This window comes from Epinephelus lanceolatus, chromosome 8, assembly GCF_041903045.1.
Source record: "Epinephelus lanceolatus isolate andai-2023 chromosome 8, ASM4190304v1, whole genome shotgun sequence".
NCBI lineage: Eukaryota > Metazoa > Chordata > Actinopteri > Perciformes > Serranidae > Epinephelus > Epinephelus lanceolatus.
Genome location: NC_135741.1, coordinates 42,798,853 through 42,816,067, shown reverse-complemented (window position 1 = coordinate 42,816,067; position 17,215 = coordinate 42,798,853). Strand labels below are relative to the sequence as shown.

The 17,215-nt window shown below is 39.3% G+C and overlaps 1 protein-coding gene across 1 annotated transcript; it reads left to right on the top strand.

Moving 5' to 3' along the window:
• Nucleotides 1-1,420: 1,420 nt before the first annotated feature.
• Nucleotides 1,421-16,421, top strand: lrif1 (ligand dependent nuclear receptor interacting factor 1). The gene is made up of 3 exons (XM_033627978.2): nt 1,421-2,258; nt 6,515-8,141; nt 12,014-16,421. The coding sequence occupies exons 1-3, from the start codon at nt 2,221-2,223 to the stop codon at nt 12,986-12,988; spliced, it is 2,640 nt and encodes an 879-aa protein (XP_033483869.2). The 5' UTR covers nt 1,421-2,220; the 3' UTR covers nt 12,989-16,421.
• The last annotated feature ends 794 nt before the right edge of the window (nt 16,422-17,215 follow it).

Here is a 17,215-nt window from a genome sequence, read left to right as displayed (position 1 = left end):
GTGATGACATTTTATATCCAGAAGGTCAAATGTCAACTTCACTGTGACATCATAATCTGCATAAAACACTTTTCTGGCCATTATTCAACGTCATATCTCAGGAACAGAAGAGGGGACTTTTGGTCAGAACTGAACTGATGACACTCATCTTGGGTGTCCATTTTGAAACTGTGCTGATTGTATAGATCTGTGCTGTTGTGGGGAAGCATCCATGTTTTTACAGACATGGATGTAAACTGTCAGAGAAACTTGACTAGTGCAAGGAGCCATACAACCATGAGGCAGTAATTCTAGTTACGAATTTGTTAAGTTGATATGGCCAGCTTCTAGTCAACTGATATGTATTGACACATGGAAAAGGCGTGGAGAAGTATTGTTTTGGTGTTGCGCTCATGGCCAGCTCCTAAGAAAGAAATCAGTCTTGTTGGCTGCTAAATGCTCCACTATGTTCACTAGCTAGTCCCCAAATGTGTCTGTCTGCTGTTGCTGCTAAGCAGGTAGAGTGGGCTTATCAGAGCCTGCTGCTACTCAAAACAGGGGTGATGAGAGTGACGAATCTGTACCAAAACATGGTACTGACTGTATATAGCAACAACACATAGAACATAAAATATAGAGGTTTCAAAACATAATGTACTCAAAATAAAGGTATTACGTCTCATTTGTCCCTTTACTTTGCCTTGATAAAAAGCCACCATACAAAATGTAATCGGCATCATTTTTCCTAATATAAGTTAATATACGAAAGTGTACACCATATGTATATGTATGTGTATATATATATATATATATATATATATATATATATACATATATATATGAAGGGAGAGAGCGAGAGAGAGAGAGGGAGAGAGGTTAGTTTGCCACATATCCTAAAATTTACCAGCTGTAGTGACTCCTCAGTACCTGAGGGAGGAACGACTTTGTGTTCTTCATTTGTTCTAAACTACTCTCAGTATTGTGATGTCAGGAATATATTTTATTGACAATTTAGATTAGTTTGCAGTGAGATCTTATTGGTTTTATATAGTGACTTTGCTGTTTGTACCATTGCTGCACAGGACACAACATTTAGTTATAAAATATTAAATTCTAATACTGCTCTGAATTTATTTCTTATTTAAATAATTCCTTGTACAATTTACAGTAGCCTATTAGTTCTCTTAAGAATCTCTTTAACATTTAAGCAAAATTGGCATTGTAACTGAAATATTCCGAATCAAATTCATATTACATCAGACCATATCAGAAATATAATCATAGTGGGACCTTGTGATTTGAACTGGTACAGGCAATCAGCCCTACTTACATTCCTTAGTTAAAAAAAGCCTTGCGGCCCCCCACGAAGCTTTAGCGACCCTAGTGGGGGTCGGGACCCCCAGGTTGGGAACCAGTGGATGAAGGAACAAAGCCGATCTATGAATGGACGGAATGGACCCACGTTTCTGTTTAAATGGCAGATAGCAAACAGCTTGACGGTGCATACCGCCACCTACTGTACAGGAGGGAATGTGTAACCACATCATTTTACTCTATTTCTTACTCCTCACCGTCCTGTTATTACAAAAGGAAACATACCCTGGAAAGTCCTACTCTTGCTGTTCTCACAGCACTGAGCGGAACCTGAACATGTCATGTTTAAGCGGATGTTAGTAGAAAGGATGCTTGAAAAGCTACACCAGTGTTCGCGTTTTGTTTGGCATCCATAAATGGAATAAGACATTGGAAAAAAACACAAGCGAATTATATTCGACCCAAACTGAGAGTCTATGGTTGCAAACAAACACTGTTCGGCGAATCTAACATCAAAGTAAGCATGAAAATGACCTCGAATACAACGCACGTAACATACCGGAAGTTTCATGTAATGGATGCGCTATAGAAACGGAAGTTGAGATGTGGACCGCCAGAAGAAAATTCAGTATAAAATGTTGGTGCGAACAAAACGGTGGCTTAATTTGTCTGTGAATGGCCATGGCGACGTTATAGACAGCCTCCTGTTATACTTTAGAGACGGAAGTAACGGCGCAAATATGTAGCGTGCTTTGGCGTTGCCAGCAACGTTGAACCTTCGTGGCTTTCTTGTAAACACATGTAACGTTAACGTTAGCATGTTCCAGGAATTACACTTAGTCGAGACTCAGTAATGCTGCTGTTGTCGTTACGATGAACGGCTGGATGGGGAGATTACGAAACAAAATTCACGTGATTTCATGAGTCATGTATCCCTCAACGAAGGCAATGGATTCGGTTCACAGGTAGAGTTGAATGAAACTTTAACTCACCCGATATAGGTCATAGCATTTACAATATATGACAAGTAACATTTATTGGAGCAATCACAACGTGTGGATTAACAGAAGGTGTAAAACAAGCACAGTCTCCTCTGTTAGGTTTAGCAGTGTTTTTCCTGAGGGTTGTAATATTAACAATGAAGCGAGATTAGTCTGTCAGAGAGGTATGTTTGCCTGAAGCCAGAGTTTTGAGTGGCACGAAGGTGGCTCTCTTTTAGCCTGGCGAAGTCACCATGCTAAGTTGTGGTACCTCCAAGTAAATGTCATGAGAAGCATTAAAAGGAGGCAGAGGAGCATGAAACATTTTTCACAGATTATCTGTCTGCTGTTGTGTGGATTCAGTGATAGGTTCAGCAAAATGACAAAAAGTTATTTTTTTTAATTAGTTATTAACTACAACTTTCATTATCTTAACCTGTGCTTTTCCTACTGTGACAAGTCAAAATCGTCTGCTGTGCAAATGCCTGTTGATCTCAACCTGGGCCCTATTTCAGAGAGCAGGATTAGTGAAAACTCTGAGTATGTTCAGCCTGAGATGAGGGAAACTCTGACTTTAATGTTTTACAAAGCCAGTTCAGCGAAACCCTGAGTCAGTTACTATAGCAACATACTCTGTGAAGCTAACCTGCTGACTCGCAGGTTTGCTTAATCCAAGCCTGAGGTTGATCGCCTGCTGTGCATATAGCAGGAAGGAGAGAAATGGTGTGTCCTTTTTTGAATAAAGTTGTCGTGTTGTGCGTTAAAGATTTACTGCAACAGATATTGAGTGTAACATCGAGCTGCTTTAATGCTGAACCACATTATTATTGATCAAGCTTCTACACATCCAACAACCCAGGATACAGAGCTTCCGCTCAAACTACTTCCTGTTACCAACCTTTTTGAAATAAATAATGTATTGAATACCACCACAAAAGTCGTGAACATTGAGGCACAATTTATCTAGGGACTGTTGTGTAAAGAGATGGTGATTAGACCCCGTTTGGTTGTCTTATCATTCCCAGAGGAGTGTCTATATTGAAAGATACAATTTCACCCCCCACTCTATCATTTACCATAAAAATCTGTTCTACCCAGATTTATCAAATATTACACATCGTGGATTTACATTATCATCATAACAAATTCTGTACATTGCCCTTTGATTCTTATAGGCAGCAGCAATTTTCTTAATAACATCAGAAACACTGAACACATTAGTGAGACAGTGGTTTGTCAGGCCATAAGAAAAGTGTCTCTGGCTCTGAAAAGAGTTTTGCCTGTTTTTGTGGTTTTCCCTGGGCATAAATCAGAATGGATCATCACAGAGGAATTCCACAGAACTGCAGGTTTGTTAGTGTAGATACGAAAATAATCTACGCGGATACATTATGCAATGATTCATGAATACTTTTCGTATATTCAGAGATTCCGTGGTGTTATAGGCTGCATTTATGGGACTCAACATCCCCATCGTAGCTCTATCTGAGAATAAAGGAGATCACGTGAATAGGAAGTCATTTCACAGCAACTCAATTAACATGACTAATATTGCAAGAATGACATAAGTATAAGCAAAATTTTTACCAGTCTGAACAATATTTTGTGTTTGATTTTGAGTTGCTGCCCAGTGCGTTTGGGTCCCATCAGATTACAGCTGAATATGATGATATAGCAAATTATATTAAAATATGTAAATACTGTTAAGATGTAAACTAGTTCATATCTTTTCTGTATATTAGACACACATTAACACATCACATTACAAAGTGTCACTTCACGTTACCTCTTAACACACTCTGCAGTCTTTTCCCGTCACCTCGCTGTTTAGCTGCAGCTGCCAATAGACCGAAGTCTTCATTTGCGGTCATTAAATTCTCCAATTCAGTTGGGATGAAGTAAGTGGCTCTGCTTTTAACACCGCTTTCTGCCACTGAGAATCATGTTATCTGCACTCCATTGATGATGGCTTGTGGTGCTCACTGTGACGCCCTTCCCTCAGGCTGAACATACTCAGACTTGATTGAACTAATTCTGATCAGCTTTTCTGGAACCGTAAAACTCAGATTTTCCTAACTCAAGCTCAGTCAACTCGGAGATCGGGATTAGGCTCAGAGTTTGTTGAGCCTGCTTTCTGATATAGGGCCCAGCTCACTATCAGAAAGAAAACAAACAAGAACATTTCCAAAAATGTTAAATGTTTCTTTTAGGACTGCACAACTGCTGCACTGTAAAGATAGAACTGTATTGTTTATGAATGCTTTTATTTGATGTATTAACAGACCAAATGTTGGCACCAGTGGTGTAAGGCAGTTACGATGGGCCCCACTGCACACTATTATGATAGGCCCCAGCATACACTATTGTGATGGGCCCTAGTGCACACTATCATACATGTTTTGACGAAAAAAGAGACTTGACATCAGACAACATCAACATACAGATTACCCAGCAATTATCATTGAATATCTGACAAAAATATCGAAGAAAGTAAGAAATGAATCATTTATTTTAGTAGTTTTTATAGTTTATTAGTAGATTTGATAGCTTATGTAGAAAAAGCATATCATTTTGTTTTAAAGGGTGACTGATTATGCAAAACAAAATAATTAAGTAAACCATGATGTAGATGGGTTTGCCTTTTTTAAGGACATAAATAGCAAACAAACAAACACCATTTTAAACTAGGAACTTTTTTTTTTCAGGCCCCTTTAAACACAGGTGTGTATATTCAGGGCCGTAATCTGAATCAGTTGCAAGGGCCACTGTCTATGGGCCCCTCCACCCCACTGTTTGCCCAGTCTATATTTACACCCCTGGTTGGCACTTTGGACAAAAGCACCTGCCAAATAAACTCATGTAAAATTTAAATGTATTTTTACCATTGATCTTTAGTGGCTTTTTTTTTTTTTTTTTTCACCTTTTCCTTCATTTTTTTTTTAAATTCCAGAAGCGTGTACAAGTATCAGTAATCACCAATGGGTGAGCATATAACCATAACCATACACTGAGTAAACTGATAAACACACACACACACACACACACAGTAGATTTGTTTCTATACTAGGGGTGGTCGATAAGTCGATACAGCATAGTATTGCAATATTTTGTGTGGTGATATTTTATCGCTTCACAGATGCCAATTATCAGTCTTACATTATTCATTTTTGCAAATACACAACTTTTGGTACTAGAATAATAAATCAATTGCTTTTTTGGTCCACAAGATGGTGCTTATGTTTTTTTTCCTGGTGCTGTCAGGGGCCGTATTCACAAACATTCTGAGAATACTCTCAGAGAGCTCCTAACTTAGCCTTAAAACTTTTAGTAAGAAATCCTAGCTAAGGGGTGATTTAGGAAAGTTCTCAGAGCAACTCTGAGCAAGGAAGGGACAGAAATTTTTATCTTGGTGAGGAGGTGTGGTTGACCCCATTTCTAGGTATGATGCATCCTTTTAACAGATGTGATTGCTTGTCAGAGACACACCCCTTTGTGAGCCTGCAAGGTGTGGACACCCAGTGGAAATGAAAGATAGAAGGTTGAGACAGACCCAAGTCATCACTGCTACATTTTTCCAGTTTTCCAAATATCTTAGTATTGTGATCATTTCATTTCTGGTGTTACAGCGTTATTGCATTGGGTGTTAAATGTGTGTGTATCCCTAATAAGACTGACCACAAATATTTTCCCTGTATGATCCAATCTGTAGCATTTCATTAACGCACTGGCACTCAGTGTTTGGAGAATATTTGTCCTACCTCTTTGTCTTTCCACCATCTTCTCCTCTGCTTATGAAACTCTTAAGCCTCTTAAAGTCCTCCTTTCTGCTCTTAACAGTTTTTCACCTTAGGAGCTCTTTTAAGGACTAACCCTAACCCTAATCTTTATCTTTACAAGGACCTAGTCTTAACTTAAGGGGAAATTCTAAGAAATTTCTTACTCACTAAAGTCACTAAACCAAAACTGATTTAGTAAGGGAATTAATCAAATTCCAGAAATTTGTCAGCAGATTATATTCTCAAACCAGATGTACAAATGTTCCATCTTTAGTTTTGAATTTAAGGCATTTTGCTGAGTTATCTTCTGAAATTGTATGCATCTTTATAGGAGTAAGATAAAAATTTATTTATTTATTACTTGTAAATGAGAAATTCTTTCACACATTTTTAGAAGGGTATTTTAATCTAAAACCACCTTGTGACGTGTTTCCGTGTTTTATTTTGTTTTGTTTTTTCTGTCAGTGGGACCGGTGTCTTCTACCAGGCAATGCCTGCTGTTGGAGCCGATGGAAAGAACATCATGAAACTGATTCCTGTACAAATTGTCAATGGACAGTTTGTTCAATCTCAAATAAGTCAACCCAAAACGAATCCTACATCACAGAAAGCTGTAACCATAAATATTGCCTCAGCACCTGTTCAGGTGGTAAAGAAGTCAGCTTTGAATCCTTCTGCCACAGAGCAAATTGTCAGAAAGCATTTTTCACTCATGGATGTCTTCCCTAATCAAGCAGATTTGGATCTTGGTCATTCACTAAATAAACACCCACTACAGCAACAGCATGTAAATTTGATGTCCATAGTACCTCCAGTGGCAACACCTGCAACAAACAGTGGGAAGTTAGGAAGAGTTCCAAGTCAGCTCCCAGTCACAGCACTCCCCAGAGGACAGTACCTTCAGATTCCTTCTAATTCACAAGTCCCAGCATCTGAACGACCTGCTAGTATCAAGAAACAGATTTTTACTCCACCACCCAGCTCCTCTCCAAGTCAAAGCTTATCTAGTCTGGTCTACGTGCCACCCATCACAACTGTCAATCGAAGCACGACTCTACAAAGTGATTCTCCACTTCACTCACTTGGGTTGCTTTGTGAGACATCAAGTAACACTTTATGTGGAACTCCATCCAAAGGATCAAAACCACATTTAAAATTAATTCCAAAAGCTTCACAAAGGCCTAACAGCCCGATAAAGTGGGTCATTGAAGAAGAGGAAAGCACAGCGGCTCCAACTCTTGATCCTGTTACCCCTTGTGTTACTTCAGAGATTCTTCGAATTGTTGCAGAGAGAGAAAATGCTAACAAACACTGTGACGTCATTAAAAAAATAGCCTCTTTGTCGAGCGGACAGAGACAGGAAAACACTTTGGTCACGGACAACAGGAACGTGGTTTTTGTGGCCAAAAATCGCAGCCTAGCATATAAAATGGGAACAAGTGACTCACCTACAGCAGCACAAAAAAGTTGTGAATTCAACAAAATCATTGTATCTTCATCCCAACAATCACTTGAGCCAGTTGCACCTCAGATGAAGCAGGGCCTACAGGTTATCATTCCACATGAATCAGATGAGGTGATTGACCTTTGTGACGATGATGGTCATGATGACTCGTCTCAACAGGCAGCCTCAGCTCAGATGTCAGCAGTCACTCAACCGGATGAAGACAATGTAATATTTGTGTCATATATTCCACCCAAGGCTGAGTCTGAGTCAACACAAGATTTGAGACCACAAACACAAGTGCCACTTATAAAGGAAACAGATCAGACGGACACAAGAAGTGGTGTAACACAACAGAAGAACCTGAATGGAACAACTGACAATGAAATCTGTGCCCATAGAAGAAGAGCAACTGACCAGAGTATGTCATACAACACAGTCAAAAATCTTAGACATGTTTGTGATTTGCCAGTGATGAACATGCATGATAATGAGGGCTCACATATTAGCAGTCAGCAGATCACCTCCACCCAACAGCTGGAGAGGATGGAAGTTGATGTTGAAACAAAAAGTCCAGCTGATCCCAACACGTCTGACAGCAGCAGTGGAATATGCTCTCTAATAGAGGAGGACACCCACAGAATGGAGGTGAGGACACTTCTATTGCCTTTATGACTTTGGAATACTCTGAAATTTTTATGATTAAAAACAATCTTCTTGCAGGAAATTATGTAACCGTGTCACTAAGATTTTTGATGCATTTGGTAACTTCTTTGAAAATACCTTTTTGTCACATTTGCTGGAACTGTCACTCTGTCCACACAGTGATACATGAGACAGATAATCTGTGAAAATAATCAGGTTCCTCCTCCTCGCAGTGCCCACTAAAACAACCAATCATAGTTAGGGTTGGTTTAAAATAATCGATTCATCTGATTTAAATCGATCTTCATTTGAATTACCTGATATCGCTTCATAAAATCCAAGATCATCTTTTAATATACGCTATTTTTCCACAGATGTGTGAAGCTTTAACCCTGTTAATCTGAATAATCTGAATTGCCTGTGAGATTTGAGTTTATCTTGTGATCAGTGTTGGGCAAGTTACTCTCAAAATGTAATATATTACATATTATTAGTTACCATCATTTGAAAGAAATAAGTTACTTTACACTATTAGTCTCTGTGCAGAGTAATAAGTGACTTATTACACTACTGTTGCGTTACTTTGACCAAAATGAGCTCAGAAGAACTAATGTTCATTTTAAATGGATGAGGGTCATGTTGTTTCACAGCAGCTAATCAAAGCACAGAAGCTCCAGTTTATTATAGTTTATTTCAAATCCAGTGCTGCAGGTCTGACCTGTTCATGCATTCACATACAGTGGTTACCACTTTGTATTAAATGAAAAACATTTTTAAGAACCATTAAATAACCAAGTTTTTTTTTAAATTAACGAAGAGCCTTGGACACAGGGAGAGTCAGGCAGAGGATCAGAGTCTGATAATTCTGAGTTGTGGATCAATATTTGTTGGCCTGTGATATGAAACACAATAAACAAATGTTGAGGTTAGCAAAACAAACAGAATGGCGTGCGATTTAGTCACTATGACGAGCGCAAAGTTAAACACTGGAGCTGGAAGAACCACCTGGCAGTTACCAGTGTGCCGGTCAAAGACAACAGCACCGAATGGGACTGTGGCTGGCATTGCTCTGCAGTTGTAGGGGATGTGAATTGAAACACATCCAACTCGCATCACCCAGATGTGCCGATTAACGGTAGGAGGAAAAAGTGATCTGGAGGCCAACTCCTTATCCCTGCTGCTTTCAGGCATCATGAACAATAAACAGTTAATTTCGGGTGGTAACTTCTTACGTAAATATAATAATATTACCCAAAATTCTGTTGGCAATGCGTTATATACTTCATTACTGCTAAAAGGTAATATATTACTGTAATGCATTACCCCAACACTGATTGTGACTTTGCTGTTTCTGTTGCTGCTCTAGAAACAGCATGTAGTTATAAAATATTTAGTTTTAACCCTGTTCTGAATTACTTCTTTTTTTTATTTAATAATTCCTTGTAAAATGTCCAGTATACAAAAATAGCAAAAATTGATATTGTAACTGAAATATCCCCATTAAAATCAATATCAAATTGAATCAGAAATTGAATTGAATTGAGACTTTGTGAATCAAAATTAAATCAATTCAGGAAATCAGTGGCGATACCCAGCCCTAATCTGAGCTGAAGATTTTGGAATGCAGCTGTCAGTCAGGTCAGTCACTGCTGGTGAGCTGCAGTCAAACTGTCAGACTAGGCAGCACTGATCAAATATGAATCAAGATACTGTTACTGCATTGTCTTTTTCTCACCTCAAATGTTTTCAGAAATATATTTTAGTGACTGTTAAGCTGTAAAATGAGAATGTTTTCTCCGGCCAGTGGGCGGTGTTTGGTTTAAGCTCGACTGTTTCAACATGGCGACGAGGTCACAAACGTTCTTATTTTAGAGCTAAACATTTGGCGGAGGTAGTTCAGACTGTTCAGAACTTATCAATAGGGTTAGGCGATATGGACTTAAAATAATATAACAATATTTCCGGATATTTTTGCCCTAACGATGTTCTTGACAATATGACAAATGAGTATTAAAAAAATTATTATTTTAAGAACATAGAATTACAACAAAAAAAGTGACATCATTTTACATGTCAACAGTTTGCCTTTAAATATTCAGTAAAAACTAAATAAAAATGACCTCATTTCTTTTCTTTTCTTTTTTTTCTTTCTTTCTCCTACTTGTCTGCATTGGTCTTCATAGCTTAGCGCCACTAAAGGGTGTAAGCTTCTTGTGAAGATTGATGCACTGTTAATCTTGCAGTCAAGTATTTTATACCCATAATGCGTGGTTGTGACCGTCACCCACCCTCCCTGGAGACTAGCCTAACAGCCTTTATTGGAAAAACTTCCTAATATGAGTCAGAGAGGGCCGTGATACACCAAAGTGTGTCAAGGGGCCTCTCATTTCTTTAGTTTGTGAACATCAACAGTAACTCAGAGTGAGATTCAGATTCTGTATACATATTAATAGTTCAACAAAATAAAATATACCAAAAACTACACATTTAAACAGCTCCCAAATCCAAAAAAAATTAATATAATGTATATATCAACAGGTGATTTCCTTCTCTTTTAGCAAAATCCTTGATGATTGAGTTATTGTTTTCCACCTGGACCTTTATGCTCTGCCATTTCTCTAATCATCACGCTGTAACCTATGACAGGCTGTTATGATACCATAACTATTGGACTTTCACATATATGTAGTTTTCTGTTGAACCACGAGTGTCACATAGGTTTACATTACCAAAGGTTTATGACAAAATCACTTGACAACACGGGAGTGAGGAGAGGGAGAGACGCTGTGCTGCTGCCAGAGGAGCCGCTGAATGAGTTCCCTCTGAGCGGTAAGTCGCTAAAAGAGTCTGAGAAGTCCAGGGCTGTTCATAAAACATTCAGGACACCACAGTTTATTCCACACTACTGAAGCTACTCCTCTTTTTGGAACCACTGCGGAGTCATTAATAATTCCGCTTTCAGCCATGCTTGTTGCCATGAGTAACGATATGATGTCAATATGTCAACAAGTAGAAATACAACTTCTACAAGTAGAAGTTATTGGATTTTGGAACTTCTAAATATTGATGTTGGTATCAGCCTCAAAAATCCTGTATCACTGGGACAGTCATGTGACTTTTTAGTCTCATCAGACTTCTGCCTGGGGTCTGTCATATAACTGTTACTTAGCTGTGACATCCTACTATGGACTGAGGGAATTATATTTTGCGTTTAAGTGCACAGTGTTAAACTTTATACAATTGTCTGTACAGAGACTAAAACAGACTCTGCCAGAGACAGTACAGAAAAGTCAAACTGAGTCATGCTTGTTAATATAACCCAGTATCAAATATCACAATTTGTCTCAAGGGTCTTCTTTACAGCAGGATTCGTGAACTATTTGTCCGAAGGCCAGAACGTTCCTAAGCAGACACTGTGGGGGACAAACTCTTCATTAAAGTAGCGTATAGTAGAAGAATTTAATTAAACATTGTTTTAAAAAAACAACAACAATGAAAAATTAAGAGAGCTATGAGTTCGTCCACATTCTTGCATGAAGATATGGCAACTTGCGCCACCCAACCAGCAAACAATATGGCTTAATCTACCACCCAAACCCAACCTAACCTGCATCTCCCAACTTTATGCATTATTGTAGCACCTGAAAAACTTGACACTCCCATCAGCCTCATCAGTTCTAATTAGGAAATGTCTCATTAAATGAGGATGGGGAACATATGTAGCATTTCAATATTATCTTGAAATGTTAGCAGGCTGACATTAGCATTTAGCTCAAAGAACCACTGTGCCAGAGCTACTAACATGGCTGCAGACTTGTTGTCTTGTTTATTGTTTGTTTGTTTTTTTTTAAAGAGTTTTTTTTTTCTACTTGCAGAGCTCTGTGAATCCCACAGCGAGTTGTACATCCTCACTGGCACCAGAATCCCTTCAAAGGTCTGATAATCTGCTGAGACAGATATTTGGGATAACAGCCAATGTGAAAATTTGCCTGCAGAGGATTGATGGAGCTTCAGACTGGTCTCTAATTGCTGAATCTCTATGGAGTGAGTCCATAAGGTCAGATAACAGGGAACCAGACAGTGGGTTAAAAGAGAAAGAACTTTTTTTAAAGGACCTTTACAGTCTACAAGACACTGACAGCAGCAATGGTCACATCAATGTCAGAAAGGTAACTGGACAGGAGCTGTCAGAAGACTCTGCCACTCCAAGTCCTCACACAGACATCGGACCTCTCAAATGTTCACATTTCAAACTGAACACACAAGCTCTCTCTCTTTTGAGGAAGAAGTGCCATTCAGGTAACACATCTCTCAAAGGAATATCATGTGATGTTGAAACTGAGCCAGTCATTGGCTACATGGAACCCATAGATGAAGATTTCCTCAGCACAGATGAAAATGACATCCCCAACTCACAGGACACAGCTAGCCGGCCACAAACTCAGACTTGTGCAGATCTGAATACAAACACAACAAGGAGAATGGGAAGAATGAGGAAGCGTACAGTCTGTCCATGTTGCATCCCTTGTACTCAAGATCCTGTAGTGAAGTCCAGCGCCAGGTCCCAAGAGCCAGAGAAGTGGGCTTGGAGGACAGAGCAGACAAATAAAAGAGGGGGAAAAACAAAGGCTGTAAGAAAATATGTAAAAACATCTGGACGGATCAGCTGTCTAACAGCCAAGAAGAAGCACAACTGTAAGACTTCTGATGAGGCTTCAGCCAGTAACAGTTTAACCACAACATCCATGGACACTGATGAACTGAAACAATGTGAACAGATCAGAAGACTCAAAGAGCTTCTCAAAGAGAAAGAGGCAGCTCTGGAACTGTTGAGAAACAGCTCGGGCTGAAAGGAGAACCTCTAACATTCTAACAAAGTTAATGCATTTATTTTTAGTGGATCCTATGCTACTGCTTGGATTTCTTTTCTTTAAGATTATTTTTGTGGGCTTTTTACCTTTAATGACAGGACAGTGTGTGAAATGGGGAGACAGAGAGAGAATGGGGACTGACATGCAGCAAAGGGTTGCGAGCCGGATTCGAACCCGCGGCCGCTGCAGCGAGGAAATGCCTCTGTACATGGGGCACCAGCACTATCCACTACGATACCGACGCCCCACTGCTTGTATTTCTTTTTGTTGAGTTAACAAGGACTAACATAAGTATCACCCTGGCTTCAGTGCAGTGTCATGTACACAGGGCTGTTGGGGAATAAAGCAAATGTAAGCGTATGAATTGGTTTCAATGGTTCTGGTCTGGTATATGGGTCACTGAGGTTTGTAGTTCATCCACCATTTTTATGATTTTCATTTATCGTTTGCTCAGCTTTATTTTTACAACTACAGCCCTGCATGTACATACCTGGATTGTTTCACAGCTGTATGTGCTGACCAAGAGGTGACAGTATTGAGACTGAAAAGTTTGAGCTTGTTAAAAAATACTGACGTACATAGGTTAAAGGGCTGGGCAATATAGGCAGAAATTCATAACTCAGTATTTTCAGGCTGAACAGCAATACACAATATATATCTCTGTATTTTATGCAAAATGAGCTACATGTTCAGTTGCAAGTCAAAGCCACGTTTGAGATGTCACAAGCACTTTTATAAAAACAGACTGATAAAAATAAAATACAAAGATGGATTTTATTCCCCTGTTTGAAAATACACAGCTGCACAACATGCAAATGAAAAATGATATAAAATAAATAGCAGGGCTGTACGTTGAGGTTTTGTACATAGCACTGGAGCTACAGAGGTTTGAAGGTTTGCAGCACAAGACACAAAACTATAACGAGTCTACAAGGATCAAGTAGGCTTGAATCCACTGTAGTTTGAAACAATTAAAAATCTTCATGGGGGGAGTTAAAAAGTTGTTTTAAAATGAATCTAGTGCTAGAATATGATTTAAATACTTTTATTTATTTCAGCTATACATTTATTTATGCACAGAGCATTAACAGAGAGGCCAAGGGAGGGAAAGAGCAAGACACTTTGTCCGTGGTACATACATACGTCTTGTGTATGAAATGTCTGTGTCGTTGCTGCATTTTTTTTTCTGTTGCCTGCATCCAGGCACTGTCTCAGTGTCACACAATAGACTACAACTACTGAGAAGAATGGCAACGCTCTGTGACCCACCTCACACACAAACTAGCAAACAAACACTCACCTGACACAATCAGGCAGCTCTGTCTCCCACACATGAAGCGCAGCACTCGAATGCATGTGTGCTACTGTGGTCCTTTCATTTATCCGGAGTGGGATGGAGCTGTGAGTAGAATGTGAGAGAGGAGAGATGCACGCTGGTATGCATTATGTAACGCAACTTGACCCTATATCAATATGAACAGTATTGTCTAAATCTATATTTTGCTAGAAAATAAATCGCCTAGCCCTAGTAGGTTATCCCTCCACTAGTATATAAGCATTAGCCTCATCAGAGTTCAGCACAAGTCTGAGGAGAAACACTCACTCCATCAGCTGAGAATAAGGAAATGTTCTCTTCATTTTATAAAGTGGCTTACTTGGTCAGTTGCAAGTTTGTATCTGTACAGGGATTTATCATATCTGTCACAGTGATCTCAACACAGTTTTCAGTCTTTTATGTAGCCTAATTTCTGATATCATTTTAGTACTTTTAACTAGAAGGACATTCCAAGAGCACACCTCTGCCAAGGCCAAATGCCCCATTTCACAATATTAGAGGTGCAATATACGACATTCAGCACAGTAATGTAGCAGCAAGCGAATATTATTCTGGCTAGCGAAATGCCACTGCTCTGCACTGGCTGGGCTGGGTGTGCATGCAAGAGCAGTGCTCATGAGCACCCCTGTATGATCTGTTAGCTCTGTCAGCACTGTTAAGCCATGTTTCCGCCAAACACTTAAGGTATATTACCTTTGGAACTAGCCTTGGACCATCTGTGGATGATAAATGAGGTGCAGACTTCCCTCTGTGTCACCTGTGAAGAGGAAGTACAGCGAGTGCTGGACGGAGCAGTGAGTGACAACAACCCCGCCCAAATTTGAGAGTACTGTCTGCGGTGGAAACGCAAAATGGACCTAAGGTCTAGGTACCATGTCTGAGGGATTACTTTTGGTTCCAAAGTAGCCTTGGACCAAGACGTTCATTGCATGAATGTCTTGAAAACGAACCCCGTTTTTCGTGTGGGGGTTCCCGGTCTAGACAGATTCACGTCTCCATAAACGTTCAAATCAAACATGTAATGTACTCACCTCATAGGCACAGATGTTAGAAACACACGATTACAAACACACGGCAACCCCCCGTACACCTTCCTAACATCTGTGGCTATAACACTACCCCTCTGATGCCATACCTTTCCAGCTTCTTGATTAACAAGTCATGATCAACGGTATCAAATGCCTTTTTTAAATCAAGAAATAGAAATAAGAATAGAAATACCCCTGTTGCATATTTTGTATCATCAATACAAGTTGTTATTTCTACTAATAGCTCCATCAGTGCCATAGATGTTGATCTGTTTTCTCTGAAGCCATATTGGCTGTCCATCAGCAGTTTGTTCTTGTCGATAAAATTGTCCAACCTTACAACAAAAAGTTTCTCCAATATCTTAGAGAACTGGGGAAGTAACGACACAGGCCTATAATTGGTGCATAGATGTTTATCCCCAGCTTTAAATACTGGAACTACTTTTGCTGTTTTCATTTGGCATGGAAATGTACCGGTTTTGTAGGATAAGTTGCAGATGTAGGTCAGTGGGTTTACAATTCCATCAATGATTTCCTTCACTAGAGTTGTATCAATTTCAATCCAATTAGTAGACATTTTATTTTTACACTTGCTTACAATACTCAGGATTTCCTTTTCTTCTATTGCTCTTAGAAAAATTGAATTTGGATTTCTATCTCCTCGATCATTAACATCCCACCCCTCTTCTAGTGATGGATCATTGATTTCGTGTTTGCTGGTGATGTCTGAGATGAGAGGTGTGAACAAACCCAGCCAAACTATAAATGTCACATATTGCAAAGTGAGAAAAAGCACCTGGATAACTGCCCTTTCACTCTGCTGAGGTCAGGAAGAAAGTGCCGGATACATCAGGCAGCACCGAGAGGCTCAAGAGGAGCTTCTGTCCTCAAGCCACAAGGATACTGAATAATGATCCTGCCTTATCCTGAACACTGACATCTATGTTTTACTACCACTACTATATATTAACAGAACTAACAACAGTTACACTTAACTGAAATAATATTTACGTGATTTCATGAAACAAATAAACTGATTGATTGATAATTGGTGTATTTCTTCAGTTATTCAGAGTTGCTCCAAAATTTATGGGGTTCTTCCTCAGCCCATGCTACACCCTTTTCACCAAGTTATATGAAAATCAAGCCAGGTGTTTTTCTGCTGACAAACACACAAACCGAGCTGCAGTGGCGTAGCCATCATTTCAGAAGTGAGGAGGACAAATTGTTCAGAGGTCTATTGAGTGATTTATCATCCTCTCGCATTCAGTTGCACCTCTCCTTAGCGGCTAACGAGCCACATAACACAGCCACAGTGCAGCACCAGGGGACTGAGTTTAGTTCTTTAAAATGATATACTATCAAAGTCTAAAGTTTCAGCTGCAAAACTGGTTGAGTTTAAACACAATGACCCTCGAGCATCTACAGGGTAAGTAGCCAGATGACTAAGTGCCAAATGACAACACTGAACACGAAAAGTTCAGTAAAACACCATTCCTGTTCGCAAGTTTTTAGCACACAAAATGGAATGCAAGGGACAAGATAACAGGGTAATAAGCCACATAATTTAATTTATGCTAAACATATCAACATCAAGATGTATTTTATATTTTAGTCAAATATGACAGCACAGGTGTGCAAAATTAATCAAATATTTTTAAGCCTTCTCCCTGTGCTACCTATTGCAATACAGACAAAAAACATTTTAGAGCATAAATAAGAGTAGTTCTGAAATAGTTGTGAAAATTAAGTGTCACTCTTATCTTATAGACATTTCCTTAGCCAGTTAAAATTTCTCCTTACCTGTGAAGGGCTGATAATTGGTGCTGCTGTCAGGTCCCT

What these genes read in the sequence shown, in the direction of transcription:
- lrif1 (XM_033627978.2), top strand. Translation starts at nt 2,221, where the DNA reads ATGTATCCCTCAACGAAGGCAATGGATTCGGTTCACAG. An exon ending in GCAATGGATTCGGTTCACAG is followed by an intron (nt 2,259 to 6,514) that starts GTAGAGTTGAAT and finishes TTTTTCTGTCAG; the next exon opens with TGGGACCGGTGTCTTCTACC. An exon ending in AGGACACCCACAGAATGGAG is followed by an intron (nt 8,142 to 12,013) that starts GTGAGGACACTT and finishes TTCTACTTGCAG; the next exon opens with AGCTCTGTGAATCCCACAGC.